Here is a 19,703-nt window from a genome sequence, read left to right on the forward strand (position 1 = left end):
GGCTTCCTGTGAAGTTTCTGGTCTCTTTTTCTGACAGGTTTGTCCTTAAATGTGAAGGTGAAATCATGAACCCATCCTACTGGGGGAAAGGGTTCTATGTAAGAGGGTGGAGGATTATGATGGCAAGTCTTCCTGGAAGGACTGTGAGGAGGAAGCCAGCCAGGGAGCTCCAGCAGTCACTGAAAGAAGGGCTTTCCTCTGCAGTGGGCATGGTGGTAGACATCACTGGAGGCAGGCTGCCCAAGTGCCCTGCATGATCCCTGCCCTTCACACTGGTTTGGCAGGGAGTCTGGATTCTCTCAGCTGGTTCTCAGACCTTGAGCCCATCACTTTCCTTAGGGAATATTTCTTAGGCTTGGCCTGGCACTGGTCTCCATATGTGGAATGTGAGAGGGGTTCGGTTGTACCTACTCTTCTTTAAGGAACACTGCAACCAAGGCGGCCATTCCTATTCTTTGTTTGGTTGGCTTTTGGCTTGAACAATGCTTGGGTTTTCTGGAGTAAAAAATCTCTGAGGCGAGCTACTAGTTTGCGATGGCGGCAGCCGTGGTGGTGTCTCGCAGTCTGCGGAGCCTGCTGATACGACGAGTGATGGCTCCCACCCACCCAGGTCTCAGCCTTAGCCTTCGCCCCATGAGCTCCATTGCTCAAGATGTGGCCTCCACAGCAGCCCCTAGAGACGTGCCAGACCACAACTATGAGTCCCTTCGGGTGACAGCTGCTCAGAAACACATCCTGCATGTGCAGCTAAACCGGCCTGAGAAGAGGAATGCCATGAACAAAGCCTTCTGGAGAGAGATGGTGGAGTGCTTCAACAAGATAGCACAAGACCCCGACTGTCGGGCTGTGGTGATCTCTGGTGCAGGAAAATTGTTCACTGCAGGTATCGACCTTATGGACATGGCTTTGGAAATCCTGCAGCCCCAAGGAGATGATGTAGCCCGCACCAGCTGGTACCTCCGTAGCCTCATCAGCAAATACCAAGAGACCTTCAGTGTCATCGAGAAGTGCCCGAAGCCCGTGATCGCCGCCATCCATGGGGCCTGCGTTGGTGCAGGCGTGGATCTCATCACTGCTTGTGACATCCGGTACTGTGCCCAGGATGCTTTCTTCCAGGTGAAGGAGGTGGACATAGGTTTGGCGGCTGATGTGGGAACGCTGCAGAGACTGCCCAAAGTCATCGGAAACCAGAGCCTAGTCAACAAGCTGGCCTTCACTTGCCGCAAGATGATGGCTGATGAGGCCCTGGGCAGTGGGCTGGTCAGCCGGGTGTTCCCAGACGAGGTGCAGATGCTTGATGCGGCCTTCACCCTGGCGGCCGAGATTTCCACCAAGAGCCCCATGGCGGTACAGAGCACCAAGATCAACCTGGTCTACTCCCGCAACCATTCGGTGGCCGAGGGCCTCAATTACGCGGCCACCTGGAATATGAGCATGCTGCAAACCCAGGACATCGTTAACTCTGTCCAGGCTGCAGTGGAGAAGCAGGAACTGAAGAACGTCACCTTCTCCAAGCTCTGAGAGCCACCGAGGCCTAGGGTCTGGCTGCCTCCCACCTGATGCCCATTTCCTCATCCCCAGAGAAGGAGAGTTAGTAAAGATGGTCGCCTAGTGCCTTCTCCCTTGATCTCCCAGTTTCTAACCTAACTCTGATTTCCTTATGCCAGGGCCTTATCTTCACCCGAACAATAAAGCAACTTAACAATAAAGCAGCTTAACGAAAAAAAAAAAAATCTCTGAGGCCTCTGGGGTCCTGTCTGTAGTATTTTCTTCTCTGATTTCCCTGCCTATGCAATCTTATGGGTTTCCTATCTTCCTAAGACCTATCAACATTTTGGTCCATGGGTGGCATTCTGTCTTGTTTTCTAATATTACGATGTCATCTTTTCAAAAAAGGTTTTATCTTTTGACAATTCTAGGATATGGAACTGGACACTTGTGTGCCAGTGATTAGGAAATCATGCATTGTGGTTCACTGGCAGAGAGGCCGATGCCCTTTCCAGGATCCTGATGCATCAGAAGGAAGACGAGTCCTTCCAGCTGAGGGCCATTAGCTTAGAACCCCACAGAGTCCACCTCCATGGAGAGTGCCCTTGACGGTCCCAACACTGAGGCAGCAAGCCCATATAGTTCTATGAAGGGCAGGAACAGCTCATCCTGCTTGCCTGGGCAGCCTGTGGTTCAGGCAATAGTCAGTGACTGGACTGCCCAAGAGGTCTGCAAGCCACTGTATGGTCACATGACATGCTGCTTCTGTCCTCTTTCAGCTTCTGGAAAGAGCCTGAGCAGGAAGGAATTCTGCCAGCAGATGGACAGCCTTTGGACTCGAACTGTGACTCCTCTGGGTCTGCAGCCTGCTAGCCCACCCTGCAGATTTTGGATTTCCCAAGCTTCCATAATTGAGTGAGCCAATTCCTTAAAATAAATCTCTTTCTGTCTCTCTAAATATATGTACTGACATCCTGTTGGTTCTGCTTCTCTGGAGAGCCCCGACTGCACACCACCCCAGACATCAAGCTTTGGGTGTCCCTCTAACATTCAGTCAAATACCCTGTGCATCTCACACTGTACTGTAGCTTGTTTCTAGACTTTTCTCCTCCAAGGACACAGGCTTCTTTTAGACCAAATAGCCTCTCTCATTCACCATTAAAGCCTGAGCACCCCGCAAAGTGGCAGACACACTAATAAATGGTGTTTAATAACTAAAGTTTGTCCACAGGTAGGTGAATGACTGAGAATGAGAGAGGACTAAAGCAGGTGGCCTAGGGGAATCCCACTGGGTAGAGGGAATCAGGTCAAACTCTTGAAAGGGACCTTGTAAGACGGACCAGAGGACAAGGTAACTAGTTCCTGAAAACCACGCTCGTAGAACCCATCAGAAAAATAGGTCAACAAAGGGCTGATCAATCTAGGAGAGGACCCCAAGGGTCAGTCTATAACCAGTCCCAGCCCAGGAGCCTGGTTTAATCCAGTATCTCCTGAATCCTGACCACAGTTTCTTGTCAGGAATTCTCACTTTGGGTCTTCCTTTCTTGATGACACCTAAGCGCCAGAAACACTTGGGGAATGCGCTGTTTGTGACCTCCAAGAGAGAAGATCTCTACGTTTTCTGACTTGTTGCCTGTTCCCCAAATCTCTCTAGTCTTCATCAAGCAAGAAGATGTTGCCAAGTCTAATTTTTCTGAGGCTGAATTAAAAAAAAAAAAAAGCTGATTGCAATTCACACATCCTTTTCCTCATCCAAACCAAAAGCAGAACAGGTGATTTTTAAAAATTCTACCCTGGCAAAAGGCATGACTTGGGGACACAGGGCAGGAGGTGGACCTTTGAGAACCACTGCTCTGTACTTCCCAGAGCTCCAAGCACAGGTCTCTGGTTGACCAAGGCACTGTGAACAAATAAGGGAGAGGAACAGACCAGTGTTAAATAGAAAGGGTTATAACACACAGGTTCCTCCTTGCAGTACAAACTAGGACCAAGTGCCTTTAATTCAGGAAAAGGGAAAAGAGCCACAAGAAAGGATAAGATAGATTGACAAAGGGACTGGCACTGTGAGAAAGAGGAATCACATCTTGTGACAAGAGGACAAACTGAGAATCAGTTCTGGATAATTACAAGGAGGGGGGTGGGGCTGACATTACTGAGCTCCAGAACCAGGTGGGGTTTAGGGACGTGAAAAATGAATTCATCAGGGCCTAGAATCCACCCACCTAGGTACCTCTTTCCAGAACCTGACAATGCCAGCCCCTGTCCCTGCCCTTCACCTTTGCATCTGAGAAGATGGGCAGAGACCATGGAACCCTGGTGTCTTTTCCTTGGCCCAGAGCCTCAGAAGACCCAATAGCGTTTCTTGTTTATCCTGCAGAAATGGGGCAGCCTCTGCCAGTTGCTGGCCAGCACCCATCTGGCAGGGTTCATGAAGCCTGGAGGTTCTGGGGTATCTAGAAAGGGATGCTGGGGTGGCCTGGGAAGGGAGCGGTGAAAGGCAGCCAGGAGTGCTGGGTGCTGAATCATGTTCCCTGAGCCCCAGCCCTGCTCACTCACCTGCAGGGACAGTGTGCTCCCTTCCAAGAACTCCCTAGGGCAATCCTCTTCAAACGGATTTCCCAATAAGTTTGGCCCAGATGAGTGATATCTCTTTCCCAAACAGGATCACACCTCTGCTCTTCCCCGCTCAGGGCATACACAACCCCTCTCTCCTGTGGCAACAACTGTGGCCCATTCTCGATTGCTTACCACCTGCGTGGGGCTGGGCTTGAGCCAGTTTATACTGTGTCCCCTCACCAAGCTAATGGTTTCACATGTCATGTCTTTAGCTACAGATTTTGGAAGCACAGGCTCTGTTTTCATCACCTGTATGTTCGCCATGCCCGCCCCATGGGTACTCGTGGGTGTTTGTGATTGAACAAATGAATGAATGAACAAATGAGTGAAGTTATAATTGTGGGAAACCTTGGTTAAGGAGCAGTTTACACAAGTTATCTTAATTCCTTTTTGGGGAAGAGGGGGTATTTTCATCAATTTGTTAATGAATCAGATTTTCTAAAAGTTGAGTGTCGCGCTCGTAAACATAGCTTCTGCAACCTGCTCTATTAGACGGTGTCTAATAGAATTCACACACCATAAATGTCACCCTTTTAAATGTACAATAAAGTGGTTTTTAGTGTATTCAGAAGATTGTGCAACCATCATCACTATCTAATTCCAGAACATTTTTATCACTCCAAAAAGAAACCCCGTACCCACTAGCAGTCAGTCACTTCACATTCCCTCCCCCACCTCCTCCCCACCACTACACAGTCTCTGGCAACCATTAATTTATCTTTCTATCTCTATGAATTTGCCTATTCTGGACATTTTATATAAATGGAATCATACAATCTTTGGTCTTTTGTGTCTGACTTCTTTCACTTAGCATAAAGTTTTTAGTCATTTGCTTTAAAAATATCAGTATTTCATGGTGTTTCTCATAGCCTCCTGGGCCCTGGGGGGTTCTAAGGCCATAATGCCTGGGGGACATGCAGGTAGAAGCCAGGGGCCATGAGCCATCAGGACAGCATGAGACCTGGCAACAGATGAATGGGACCAGGAGGTGTGGGAATCAGATGGTAGTCACAGCAGGGGAAGTCTGGGGCAGGCAAAGAACAAGTGGTTAGGAACCAGTCGGGTATGGGGACCATACTCAGAATGTTCCTTGCAGGGGTTGAGGTAGGACCCCTGGAGGGCCCAAGGGAACAGCTTCCTGCAAACCTCATTCTCCAGTGGGGAAAGAACTGTGTCAAGCCACCAGTCCTGGGCCTGCTGTTCCAAGTTTGAAGGGAGAGCCCCATTTCTAAGATGGCCTCCAAGCTCAACAGGAGGTGTGGGTCCTCAGCACTTGCTGGTTCCAATTTTGGGGTGCAGAATGGACAGTGGTCCTCCTAACTGTATTATCACACTCTGTAACCCAGGCATCCTTTTAGCCAGGAGGGCAACTCCTGGCAGGAAATCCCAGCAGGTAGAGTGGAGCCAAGAATTCTTTGGTCTTATGTAGTTTGTCCATGAATTGATTAATTAGCTAATAGTTAATTCCCTTTCTGTGTGTTTGTTTACAGTTTTAACTTGCTTTATTCTGCAGAGCATCTGATGAGGTTTAAAAAAACAAAATAGGAGCACAAATTAAAAATCACATATCAACCCAGGGGAAAGGGAAGACACAAGGTCTAGACCAGAGGGATAGAAAAGCATGGATAAGTAGAGAAGGTCCCTCACAGTGGCTGTGTCTGGGCCCCAGGTTTGGGGTATAGCTTCCTGGAAGTAAGAGGAAAGGACAACACAGCTGCATATTCTCCATGTCCTGATGATAAACACACCAGGGGCTCTGAAAAAGCATAGCTCTTCTTGGTGTTAAGATCGGAAGGGAATTTGTCTCATGCTGTTTTCAACAGGGAGCCCTCCATGGAGTCATTCCTCTACTACGGCTTGGGCTCCCATGGGCCGGGACTGGGCTGGGCCCCCTGGCATCTTAGATGCCAGGGGGCCCCACCCTTTCCATCATTAGCTTTTGTTTGGGAAACACCATGTTATTTGGTGACCAGCATTTCAAGTTTTGCCCGAAACACATACCATCTGTTTGATTATTTATGTGATATTTTCATTTACACTGATGAATTTAATTTGTTAAAATATAGGCTCCACTGAGCAATAGGGATCAGAGGTATAACTCTAGGATTTTATTGAATTAAATAAATGACTATTAACGTAGGAAATTTTACCCATGTTCCCCTAAAATCACCTCATGTCCTACTAGTAGTTTGTGTCCTGCACTTGCAAAATAAGCCCCCACCCCTAACTCTCGATGCATTGGGGCACACTTTATGGACAGCAAAGCTCCCCCTCCCACCCTCCGCCTGACAGAGTGATGGGGATGGTCCATGCGCCAGCCCTGGGTTGGGGTCTCTCATCACACTCCACCAAGGGAAGGCCCTTGAATGGCACCCAAGTTAAAGCCTACAGCCTACATGTGATAGTCAAAGATGCTGTGGCTCAGGGAGCAGAAGGGACTTGTCCCAAATCATAAGGCCAGTGACAATGTCCATGTCAGGAGCCTCCCAGTCTCACCGTCGCCACTGCTCCACGTGGATGGGTGAACATTTATATAACTGAAGACTGGAACTCACCGAAGGAGGCTGGCTGTTGGACGGATGGGGTCTCAGCCAACTCCACAGCAAGCCCCATGAGGGCAGGAACCATGTCTCTTTTTTTTCAGTAGGGTAACTGCCACATGTGGCCCTCTGCCTGGCACATAGCAGGTGCTCAGAAAACATGAGGGAGCTGTTACTGCCAGATTCAGGGTGATGACTACTTCTTGGAGGGAGGGAGGGCCCTGGGATGGTGCAGTGGCTTCCATCTGTATTTGCTGTTGTCTTTTTCAAGTGGGCTGCTAGATTTTCTGCTGTTGGTTGTATTATTTCCTATTTTGTTGTCACTATTCGGTTGAAAATTTTTTTTAATTTAAATATATTTGTTAAATATAGGAATATATCTTTTTAAAAATCACGTTAGTCACCATGAAGTACTTCATTAGGTTTTGATGTTGTGTTCCAGATTCATTGTTTGTGTCTAACACCCCGCGCTCATTGTGCTAATACCACTTTAACAAGTACGACTTGAACTGAAGAGGAAGAAATGACACCCCAGCTGGGGATCTCCTTGGTTTGTCATCTCTCCCTCCACTTCCAAAGCCTGGGGCACTTGGGGGTGAATCTGAGCATGACTGAGGTCAACCAATGCAAAGGGTACATCTCAAACCTGGTCATGGTGCACATTTCTCTGCATCTAGCTTTTCTCATGGACAATCTTTCTAGGTCAAAGGCCAACATTTTTGAGCAGTTAATATATACCAGGCACAGTTATAAGCACCTCACATGCATCAAGTCTATAGGGCAAGCACCATTATAATCCCTATTTTACCAAAAAGGAGACTGATGGTCAGAGAGATCTCATGCCAGTTTGTAAGTAGTGGGATCCAGATTTGAACCCTGGCAATCTGTCTCTAGACCCTGTGTTTTCCTAATTTTTCTTTGCCACTGGAATTTTGTAATAAACATCCTCCGTACACATATCTTTATAGACCGGTGCTTTTGTTCTGTAGGCCAGGTTCCCAGAAACAGGACCATGGGTCAAAGGGTATGTGTGCTTTGCATGGGAACATCTAGGGGGTCTATTGTTTGCAACATCTTCCTAAGAAATAAGCCATGTGATTTTTACTCACTGGTTTTAATTCTGTCCTGAAGACACACCACCTCTGACCACCCCCCAGCCCCCCGTCTCCAGGACAATCCCTTGGATGACTGAGGACAATCTTCTCTTCTCTAGTTTCCTCAAATGTTCCTCTGATAATGGGGTTACATGTCTCCTGGGGCTGATCCCTCTGGGGTGAGCTCCTCCCCAGTGAAAGACACAGAGAGAGGGACAGAATCTTTTCTGATGTCAATGGCACAGTAGGAGGGATCCAAGCAGGTAGTGTTCTCAGTCCTCCTCTTCAGCTCCCCCCAAACCACTCACAGGCCTTCCTGAGAAAAAGACCCACCAACCAAATTCTACTCCCACATAAGAAAATGGAGCTCATTCTTCAATTAGGGAAAACGCCAATGACTTGGAGCTGGACAGACCTTCAAGTGTCTTCAAGCTCAATGCCTTATTTTACAAACGAGCTATGGAGGGCAATGACCAGCCCAGGTTCATGCGTGGGGTGCGGGAGCCAGGAGCCGGGTCACTGGGGGGTGCTTGGCTCTAGCTCCCTTTGCCTGCTGGTCCCTAGGAACCGTTTTACTAGAAAGGCACAGTGTAAATATTTTGCTAAGGAGCCAAGAGAGGAAACTTACCCAGGCTGAGCGGCCCTGTGCTGGGCGCTGGCCATGGACACAATGCTCAATGAGGGCCATTATCTAGGAAGGGAGGGCTGTTTGTTCCGCTTCGGGACAGTGCCAGAGCCCGGAGCCACCAGGCTTGCCACTCTGGCTGCCACACAGAAGAGTCCCCTTGCACTCAGCAGACTCTGTGGTTATGCAATGCTGGGCCAGAAGGTTAACTCTCCCCAGACGGGAGCCAAGGCTTGCTCCTTCCTGCCGGAGCGTGTCCATCTAAAAACGCTCAAAATTCAGGGCCTCCATCTTGGCCAAAAAAAAAAAAAAGCTCAGGCCCTGAAATGGCTGGTTTATTCCAAAGGGTGTAGTGAGTCCATTCAGCATCTTTCTACCAAGGCCCTGGGCCACAGCCACGGTGACTGCCCACCAGGGCCCAGGCATCGTGCATGGGCCTCTCAGCCCTGCTTCCCAGGAGTCAGTGCTCCTGCCATTCTCAGAATCTCAGACCTGGTGTGCTTTTCTTGCCCCTCCCCTGCCTCTGTCAGTGGTGCTGGTCAAGCACCCCTCTTAGTTAAGCACAAGTGCTACCCCAAGTTCAAAAACTTGCACCCCAAGCACCCTAACCCTCAGTCCTGGAGCTCAAGGAGGGAGTTTCTCAAACTAAAGATATCTTGGATATTATCTCTACAACTGCTCCATTTTCCAGACGAGCAAACTGAGGCTGGGGGTGGGGGTGGGTGGTGGTTAACTAGCCTGAGTCCGTGTGACCATCATCAGGGCTCTTGTCCCCTGGACTCTCTCACACCTCACATCCCAGACACTTCCCAGAATCCGACCACTTCCCACCGCCTCCACAGCCGCCAGCCTGGTCGGTGACACCGTCACCTCCTGGTGACGACATCAGCCTCCCAGCTGGTCTGCCTCCGGTCCTACCCAGTCTCCTGCAGCACGGCTTCCAAACACAGCCAGGGTGGGCCTTTTAGTACATTCAACAGACCTTCAAGGGCTTCTCAATTACCTGCCCCAATCCCTTCCATCCCAGTTCCAGCCTCCTCTCCTCCTAGGCCTCCTCCCCCACCCCTCCAGCCCCACTGGCCCCCTGGGGTCCCCCCCAACATGATCTCACTATGGTCTCAACACTCTTCCCCAAAGAGCACAGCACTCACTCCCTTACCCCTGAGGTCTTTTTGCTCCAATGCCACCCTCCGAGGCCAACTCTGACCACCTGGTTCCTTTTCTTTCCTGGCTCGCCTCGCCACACATTAGGTACTTTACGTAAGTATAAGGTAACATCTGTCTATTTATTTTACAGATAATATGAAATATACAGCATGTGATAAGGGGCAAAATGGCTGTCTATTTCCCCGACTATTGTGGAACTCCAAGAGGTAGGAATCTGCATCTTGGTGCCTAGAACGGTATGTGGCAACTTCTGTTTAGACTTGGCTGATTTTAAGGAGGCTCCATCTCTGAAGGTGGGTGACGGTGATGGCGGTCCTCATGTCACCGCACCAGAGCCCATGTGAGTTCAGAGTTGGGGGAGGAGGCGAGCTTGGTGGCACAGGCAGATTACTGAGAGGCTCTGAAGGCTCCAGGGAGGCTAGCTGAGAAGCTCTATGTTTAAGACCTGATGGGGAGACGCCAGACCCGGGCATCAGTGCCTCCTTAGCCCTGTCCAGCCGATTCCCAGAGGCACCCACAGAGAGATGCCCCTGAGGCATGGCCGCCCCACCCCGCTCTCAGGTACCCTGAATCTCCAAGCCCCCAAACCTCTCTGTCACTTTAAAAGCCCTCAAGTGGGAGACTCCTAGTCCCCACTGGGTTTGGGGGCCTCTGCTGAGCCCCTCTGCATAGAGTTCTATTCCCCAGGAGGGGGGTGGCGGGGAAGAGCCGCTGAGTGGATAAAGAGAAAGACCAAAGGGAAGGGGGAGGAGCTAAGACAGACCCAGGAGAGGAGACGAAGGCTTGGAGCCACAGAACCTTCCCAAGGAAGCCTGCCAGCCAGAACCCCAGCAGAGACAGAATGGCTTGTCCTGACAGGTGGGGCAGGCGGCTCCAGTTCCCACTTGCTCTCCCACACCTGCAGCTATGCTGGTCGGAAGCACAAATCTCTAGCAAACAGAAACTCGTGATTTCGGTTTTATTTTGATTGACATTTTTATTTACCCACGGCACCATTTCTTCGAGGTTAGTTGGTTTTATTCTAAAGGGGGGCCCAGACCACGTTCTGAGGGGACTGGTTGGGGACACCTCTCTGCTCAGGGGGCCCCCCCGCCCATCCTGACTCTGCTCTCTGCACACCTGTCAGGCTCTCTCACTGGAAGAGTGCCTCCCTCTGGCTCTGGTCCTTAATCCCTGTGTGTCTCTCTTGCATTTTTCACCCTGGCTGATTAGCAGCTTCCCCAGCTGCACACATCACCTGGCCTGCCTTAGAGTGCCTCAGGCCTGTGTCTCCAGTGGCAACAGCTCAGCTTGGACAACTCGCTGATCTCTCCCTCTGGGAGAGCCATTCTCCTCCACTTCCAGGTTTGCGGGCTCAGAAGCACCCCACAACCCCACTCTCCTGCCCCCCACCGCCAATTCATCCATCTGACCCACTCATTCCCTCACTGGTTCAACACTCACTAACCAAGCGCCCTGAAGGCTGTGCTGGGGTCTGGGGACATTCACCATACCTGTCCTTCCTCCCACTGCGGACCCTCTAGGACCATCCCAGGCCCTGAAATCGTGAGAGGAAGCCTAGTCCGAGTTGGCCAGTCCCATGTGTGCAAGTAAGTCACAGAGTGATTTTGGGAAAGTCACTTGCCATGGCTGAGCCTTAGTGTCCTTCTCCACTCTTGGGAAAAATGATTCTTTCCTGCTTCTCCTCCTCCCGGCCTGGCAGGGACACCCACAGGGGATGTCCATCTAAAGAATGCTTCTGATCATTGTCTTCAAGCATACTGCAGCTTTGCTCCTCCTACAGACCGTGGCTTTGACCCCCTTCAATCTCCCAGCTTCCTGAGATTGGACCATAGAATCTGCATTTTAGAGAAACACCCCTGGTGATACCATTGTAGGGGGATGGTTTGTGAAACGCACTTGGAGAAATTCTGGCTCATGAGATAAAGTTCAAATTCCCCCTCCATTCCCCCCAGTCCCTCAGCAGACCCCACCCTGCTTTCCAGGCACTGGTCCCAGTCTCTCGCAGGAGGGCCCTCTATGGTTACCAGGACAAGTCATCCGCTCACCAGCCTGAACCCAAAACTCTTCTCTTGCCACTTCCCCAGCATGGAAAGACTTCCTGAGCTCTCTCTCTGAAAGTCCCTTTCCCACCCTGCGAGGCCCAACTTAAAATGACTTCTCCTTCCTCCATAAAGGTCAGAAACACCTTATTGTGGGTACCCCAGTGGGCACATTCCCTGCCATTTCCCTCCTGGGTTGCTGGTGGGCTTCTCAGCAGCTCCTATCTGAGCTTTCTGTCCAGATTGTAGTCTCCCTGAGGGCAGCTGTCCATCTTACAGATCTTTGAGTTCAACAGCAATGCTTACCGAGCATCTCTGAACACGTAAACACACCCCAGGGGCACTCAAAGGGGGAGGGGTGAAATTCCTGCATGAGGGGTGCCCCCTGTAAAGCAAAAATAGAGGGTACTTGCATACTTGCCCGGAGTAGAAATACAGAGGGGATCCCATAGGGTCCCACAGGGTCCCTGAGCAAAGGTTCCTAATGTCACAGGGGAGGTGACGAGGGGGAAGAGAAGGAGAATCCAGAAGGAAGGAACTTGGGGTAAAGGATTAAAGTGTGAGGAGTCCCTTCTGCACTGCCATGGGGGAGGAGGAGGAGGGAGAGAGATGGAGGACGGGAATGGGTTGGGAGCCCCAGAGCCCCGAGGAGAGGAGCGGAGCCTGGCTCATCCTGTAAGTCAGGGGTAGGCGGATCCAGCCTGCTGCTAGTTCCTGAACATCAAGTTTCACGGCCACGCCCATCCCTCTACACACTGTCCATGGCTGCTTGCACGCAGCGCAGCGCAGTAGAGAGAAGCAGGTGCAAGAGAGATCGCCCGGTTCGCTTAAAATAGTTACTATCTGGCCATTTCGAAAAAAAGTGTTGCTGCTCCCTGCCACGCGTGAGGGAAGGGACCGCTGGATTTTAAGCAGAGGATGGCATGGTCAAATTTTTATCTTCCTATGCCTCTGGGACAATGTAAGGATGGGCTAGAGTAGACAAGCTGGCAGGAAGGGAAGGCGGTTGAGAGGTTAGTGTAACTCTCCAGGTGGGGGACAGCTATGACACCACTGCTGTTGTTCATCAAGAGATTTATTAAGAGTCGCATGTATCTGCACTGGGCTAAGCCCTTTATACATATTCCCTCGTCCTCTCTGCATAGCAGCTGCCGGTAGTGCTGTTCTCGTCTCACAGATAAGGCACAGAGAAGTGGAACAACTTGCCCAAGGTCACACAGCTGCTAGGCAGCAGAGCCAGAAAGCAAACCCAGTGCCAAGCTCAAGGGGGTTGTCAGTGCCAAGCTCAAGGTCTTCAGGGTCAAGCATGTTTTGCTGGTTGACAGATCCCTTCGAGTTTCCCTGAGAATTCACAGAACACAAGCCGTCTATGGGAGAAAATCTTCCCTGAGTCGAGTCAGGCAGGAAGTGGGAGGCAGAGTGTGGCTATTTTGGAAAAGCGACACGAAAAACCACGAAACTTCCTACCTGTCCCGTTTTGCTCCCATCTGTCCTTGGAAACAAGGCTGCCCCTCTCTCAGATAAAAAGGTGTTTCTCCCCACACAGTGGCTATGCCACTGGCGGTGGGAGAGAGCCCTAAGCTTAGCACACATTCGCTATTTTTAAAGGACTATATAAACAAACAGGGCTATGTAAATAAGAAAAAAAATGAGGTCATCCTTTTAAAATCTAAAAATGTTCTTTTTCGATGGGGTGAGCAGCAAAACCTCAGAAAGAACTGGTGGTTTTTTATCCCTGAAAGGCCTTCTCTAGCCCACAGTCTCCCAAAGACACCAGGCCGGCCCCTCCCTTCCCGGCACCCACCAGGGAAGGCAGGCGGCCTGGGAGCAGGGACTCCTGGGTTATATTCTTAACTCTGCCGACTTTGCCTCGAATGCCCAAAGCTGCGGCCCAACTGGAGCTGCCACCTCCCTGGGACACTGGTCCCCATCCAGGTCATGCACAAGACCCTCCTCCCACACAAACGTGCTTGGCATTGCTGCCAGCTCTGCCGTCCCATTCCCTCTCCCCCTGGCCCACACCTGGATCTGTCAGGTGGCTGCAGGGGTCTCTGCCTGCTCCTTAGAAGCCATTCGTGTCCTCCCTCCATATCCCTTAGCCTTACGCCTTGGCTTTCTCTGCACATAATCTACTCTCCCCACCTTCCTCCAGACCTCTTCTCCCAAGCCAAGGCTGGAAGTCATGAGGGCAGCCTTGGGCTTGTATTTAGGTCATCAACAATCATTAGGAGACACCCGCGTTTCAGCAGGAGCCCAGGAGGCTTCACTGTTTCCCAGGAACTTCTTCCAGCACTGAGCTGTGCCCCTCACCTGCCCCGTGACCCTCACCCGCCATCCACAGCATGACCCCACCCCCACCTTCCACGCCTTCCTCCTCTGCCTCTCAGCCCCAGCACCCTTGGCTCCGAGAGCACAGGAATGAGAACCACCAGTATTTGCCGAAGGGGTGCTTTTCAAATTGTGTTCCACGAGCCGTTACAGAAGTTCTTCAAATGTCACTCGAGAATTACAAATGTCACTCCAGAACTACAGCAGGACTCCTCCTACCTAAAACTGTCATGGAAAATGGACCTGTACAGTCCGACGTGTTCTATAGGCCATCGCAGTAACACACCAAGTACAAACCGGGGTGGCCGGCTGAACTTGGTTTGTGCAGAACTCAGACTAAAGCCTGGGTAGGTCTTGAACTTCGGTGTTAAAACATGTCTTCAACTAAAGACTGGAGCTCTTTTCTGGGCATCTTTATGTGGCTGTTTCTTAAATTCGGGACTAAACACGCTTACATAAAACCACACAAACAAGTACACTCTAAAACTTTCCATGATATGAGATTACGGTATGTGGATGATCACAGAAACGTCATCACTGATTGTGGGCTTCCTGTCTGAGTGTTGTAATAAGGAAGGATTCAAGCAGTTTGCTTGATATGGTCAGTGATGCAAACCAGAATTCCCTCTTGCTCCTTCCCCAATGTCCATATGGCATGGAACTGACGATCATCTTGAGCTTAAGCTAAGCCGTTAGAAGCCTGGAACCCTTCACATCACCATATAGATAGGATCGAGAATTTTCTTAATGCTGTGCAACCAAGCCAAACAAAACAAAAGTAAAAAAGCAAGGTTAGATTTTACAGTTGGTAAGGGATTGAATGATTATCTAGAATAGAGGCCAGAAAAATTCTATAGAGGACCAAATAGTAAATATCTTTGACTTTGTGGGAGAGGGAGTCTGTTGCAATTACTTAGCTCTGCTATTAGAGTGAAAGAGCAGTCATAAACAATGTGGAAATAAATGGCATGACTGTGTCCCAATACAATTTTATTTACAAAACTCAGGCAACAGCTAGGATTAAGGCCACGGGCAGGAGTTTGCCAATTTCTGCTCTAGACCCCGAGCTGTCAGTGCGTTTACTGACCGTTTTCATTATAAATAGATGCCAAAATTTTGAATTTAAATGATACATGTATATTAATAAACAACTACCTGCATCTGTTTTATTATTGGCATTCTGTGGAGGATTTGACTTTGAACAATGGCTTCTAAGACCCCAGGAGTTGGCAAACTAATAGCAGAGAGCTTAGCTGCTGAGAACATGCTTTACTGCCTGTCTTCATATCAGGTTCATGTTGACCGATTCAGAAATCAGGTGTAGTCTGGAGAGAGCCCCTGGCCACATCTCCCTGCCCTTGGATAATCTCCAGCATAGCCATTCCCAAGCTCACATGTGTGAATGGGCCTCCCCTGCACAGGGGGGGTCCGCAATGCCCCCGGAGGCTCCTACCGTCCCAGGCCTGAGCCCTCCACCTGCCTCAGACGGCAGCTGTTCCAACCCCCTCTGTGGTGGCTGGGGAGGCTGGGCCAGCCATGGGGCCATGAGGACCTGAACGCTCTGGAAGCCCCCCAGTCAGCACCCCATTAATCCCGGAGGCTTTTATTCCACAGAGAGAGCACAGGAAGGGGCGGGGCCCAGATTTCTTGCTGGAACTGACAGCTTATTTCCCTCTAGACCAGTCCCATCTTCTAGCCATTCTTCTACACAGCTGGCACAGCCCACATGGACAAAAAAAGAATTTAACAGTGAAGTAGGGGAGGGCAAATACCAGGTTTGGGGAGGATCACCCCCAGCACCCTCCCCTTCCTCTGTACTACCCTAGATAGTCTTCCCATATCTCTTTTTGCATCCTCAGAGGTTTCGGCCTCCAGCCAGGTTCAGCTGTTTCCTGCACACCTAGCTAAATAAACCCAGTGCCCTGAGACCCCTGGTGGAGGAGACCCACAACAGCTGTGACATATGCAGAAGGAAACAACTGCTAACCTGAGGCATGAGACGTCCCAAGGAAGGGGACCCATTCCTTATGGTGTTACTGGTTCCTATTAAAATGTAGCTATTCTGGAGAAGGGTCATTCTTGAAGCTGTTACTGCTTCTCTTCAGGAAGCGTCTTGGTGGAGAAGACAGTGCTGGGTCTTCTGCAGCCTGAGGCGCTGATCCTTCTCTAGGTGTGACTATCTTTAAACTACTGAACCTCTCTGTGCTTGGTTTCCTTATCTCTACGAAAAGGGTGACAGAACCAAGACTCACTTGGGTCTGAGCGGTACTCAGGCTTGTCTATAAAATGCCGGACCTCATATACAGTGCTAGTGGCTGTTCTTTGCTCTGACTCTTGAGGACCAGATGGCAGAGCTTGGCGGATCTGTCACAGAGCAGCCGCCACGTGGGCAGAGAGGTGGCCGACCCGCCTGCCTGAGTCAAAAGGGCTGCCTCCCATCTGGGGAGCCCTTGCTATGTGTCCAGCTGCATTCTAGGGCCTCCCCTCTTATCTGCACCACAATGTGGGGGGTAACGGCCATCACTTTCTCATTTTACGAGCAAGAAAGTTGAGGCCAGATGACCAAGCAACTTGCCTTCTAAATAGTAAATCCTCACAAAACCAGTAAGTGCCAGAGTTGGGATTTGAACTCAGGAAGATCCAGAGCCTCCACTAACAGGTACCACATTAAACCTCTCCTCTCAGAGGGAGGTACAGATACTCCATCCTTCTTCCTCAGAGACCAGGGGGGTGATTCCTCCATCTCCACTGAAAAGCCCTGGTCGCAGCCCAGGTCTAGGGGACCCACATGGTGCATCTGAGCTGTGGGCAGAGCCCTGGGCCCACAGGTTGGTGGAGTTACAGTGATGTTATCTTTGAGGGCTGCCTGAGGCTCTGTCCTCTCTGCAAGCGAGAGAGCACTTGGAGGAAGGAGATGATGCAGTGCTCACTGCACCCAGCCTGCTAAGTCCCCCTGGGATTCCTAGCTCAGCCCAAAGACCCAAATACAGGGTGAGCATCACCAGAATTCCAAGAAGGAGGCCCCAGAGCCCCTAAACATTGGTTGTATCTGAATCCACATACAGATTTTGTAGCCCTAATCCCAAGAGTCTGATTCAGAGAAGATGGGTAGGCCTGGGAGTCTACCTTTTTTTTTTTTTAAAGCCAGGCACCCCCTTCAACCTACTTAAGTGATTCCAATATATTCCAAAGCCAGACAAAACATCCAAAGACATAGTCCCAGCCCAAAGACCTCGAACCCGAACCACCACCCGAACCTAACTTGGGACCACAACACAGAGCTGAAGAGCTAACCACATAGTCACAAGGGCCCCTCCCCAGGCGAATTCAGTCAGCATCTCTGAAGGTGGGGTCCCACTACTGGAATTTTTAAAAACTTTCTGGAACATTCTAACATGTAGCCAGGGCTGAGAACCCGACATTGTTTCAATTCCTCACCACAGGGAGGGGCCTGAAGAGATGCGGCACAGGTTCAACACCCACTGTGTTTTTCTGAGGAGGGAGGGAGTGGCCGGGGGCTCCTCAGGCCAGAGCCATCATAGGGTGAAGAGGGGAGCAGAGAAGACAGTGGAGTTCTGGTGTGGAGGCTCATATGTGGGGAGGCTGTGGTACCTTTAAAAGAGGTGTTGCCAGGGACAGAAGGGAAACTGAGGAACTAGGAATACAACTGGGGAGACGAGGTGAAGGCAGGGAAAGAGTGCTGGCCCTCAAGATCTCTGCTCCTCACCAAGGAAGTCCTAAGCACTTCTGATTTCCACAGAGACACAAGGAAGGCAACAGTAATAAATAATAATAATAAATAATAATAATAACTCTAATAATAATAATAATTTGAAAGAGGAATACACTTGAAAGAGGAAGAACATTAGCAAGCTCATGCAAGAAAGACGAAAATGGTGTCCCCAGCAAGCAAACTTAATGACAGCCCATTTCTTACCTGTGCTGAAGGCACCACTTTCGATGACCAAAACTAAAACACTGTTCTCTTTGGAAACCAGCGTTCATGTCCACTTCTGCTGCGTGGCCTTCCTCTCACGCTCTGCTCTGCCCTCTGGAAGGGAGAGTTGGCCTGGCCAGTATCTCTTGAGGCTCTGCCATGAAATAGTTAGAGGCTGCCAGGTTGTGCCTCAAATCCTGCAGGGGATGGTCGAAAAGTATGGTCAAAGAGTTTGCTTGGTCAACTTCTCCAGATATTGAACAATTTCTGGCTGGTTCCAGGAGGCCCAGGCCCCCACAGTGCTTCCCATGCTTCTTGTCTTGGGCTAGATCCCCATGTCCCCTGGTGAGACAAGTGTGAGAGGCAGCCCTGGCACCCTCTTGTAGCTCGCACATACCACCTAACTTCTCAGAGCCCCTATTTCTCCACAGAAAAGAAGGCAGAATTCCAAGATGGCCACCAGGGTTTCCCAGTGCACACAGGCTGTGTAATCCCCAGGACGGTGAATATGGTGCCCTTCACTCTCGTGATCAGGTTATGTTATAGGGCAAGATTGATCTCAAAATGGATTGTTCCGTGGGCTTGACCTAACCAAGAAAGCCCTTTAAAAGCAGAATTTTCTCTGGTTAGTGGCCCAAGAGAAAGTCATGGAGATTAGAATCAGGAGGATTTGACTTGCAAGTTTGCTGCGTTGGAGACAGAGGGGTCATGTGGAAGAGACTGGGGTCCACCTTTAGGGGTGAGAGCAGCACCCCACTGACAACCAGCAAGAAAATAGGACCTGAGTCCTACAACCAGTGGATTGTACCTGGACTCCCACAACAAGTGAATAAGTCTGGAAAAGCAGAACCTTCCCCAGAGCCTCAGGATGAGAGCTCAGCCCACAGGCACTTTGATTTCATCCCTGAACAAAGAATCCAGCCTCTCTGCACCAGGCTTCCCATCTAGAGAATTGTGAGCTAAGAAACAAGTGCCACTCTGTTTGAGACACTTTGTTACACAGTGAGGGAACACAACTATCACTGGCACAAGTGATTAATATTCAGGACTGATCCTGAATATTAAACCCAACAGGTAGACCCAAGAGCACACTGGACTCCCCAAATCACTAAATAGAACAGAGCATTTAAGGCCAAAAGAGATCTGGCTCTGGGCAGGGCCTCAACCATGATTACTGGTGGGGTGCCTGGGTGGCTCAGCCATTAAGCGTCTGCCTTTGGCTCAGGTCATGATCCAGGAGTCCTGGGATCGAGCCCTGCATGGGGCTCCCTGCTCCATGGGAAACCTGCTTCTCCCTCTCCCACTCTCCCTGCCTGTGTTCCCTCTCTCACTATGTCTCTCTCTGTCAAATAAATAAAATCTTAAAAACAAACAAGCAAACACGATTACCGGTTAGGGGATGAATGACGGAGCACTAGTTCTTACTAATCAGCTTGCTAAGAATGGCAGGTACCTCCTGGGTCTCTCTTGATCTGGCACTGCTTGTCCCACAACATGCCCAGCGATCTAGGTCTGGAGTAACCTGTACACGGGCCTGGGGCACTTCCCCCTTTCTTTTCTGGGACACCATGCATTTTACTGGCACAGCCTTGGAAGTATTAGTGTTCCGGCAGCTATAGCCCACTGTGGGTTCCTCCAGGGCATGCAGGTAGCCAAAGCCACCAGGCTGTCCCCTTGTCACCGCACCTGCTGCTCTAGAATCCATCCAGCCCTGCTCCCCATCCCAGGGCAGCATCACACCGCAACACAAGGACCTCCGTTTATCATCTCCCAATTCTGTCTTCCAGAGCATCCCAACTTTTCATGACTCTTTGGTATTCATCAGCCTCTGATCTCACCCCGCCCTCTCTGATCTCCATTATTAAT

The 19,703-nt window shown here is 50.3% G+C and overlaps 2 protein-coding genes across 2 annotated transcripts in view; one reads left to right on the plus strand and one right to left on the minus strand.

Moving 5' to 3' along the window:
* HIVEP3 (HIVEP zinc finger 3) overlaps positions 1 to 17,876 on the minus strand; it is a 91,918-nt gene extending 74,042 nt beyond the window's left edge. The window contains exon 1 of the mRNA XM_044237970.1: positions 17,838 to 17,876. The gene's annotated coding sequence lies outside the window, so the exon portion shown is untranslated. The remainder of the gene's footprint in view (positions 1 to 17,837) is intronic.
* Positions 509 to 1,712, plus strand: LOC122899831 (delta(3,5)-Delta(2,4)-dienoyl-CoA isomerase, mitochondrial-like). The gene has a single exon (XM_044237973.1). The coding sequence runs from the start codon at positions 535 to 537 to the stop codon at positions 1,519 to 1,521; it is 987 nt and encodes a 328-aa protein (XP_044093908.1). The 5' UTR covers positions 509 to 534; the 3' UTR covers positions 1,522 to 1,712.
* Positions 17,877 to 19,703: the final 1,827 nt, after the last annotated feature.

Source organism: Neovison vison, chromosome 2 (assembly GCF_020171115.1).
Source record: "Neovison vison isolate M4711 chromosome 2, ASM_NN_V1, whole genome shotgun sequence".
In the NCBI taxonomy this organism is placed as follows: Eukaryota; Metazoa; Chordata; class Mammalia; order Carnivora; family Mustelidae; genus Neogale; species Neogale vison.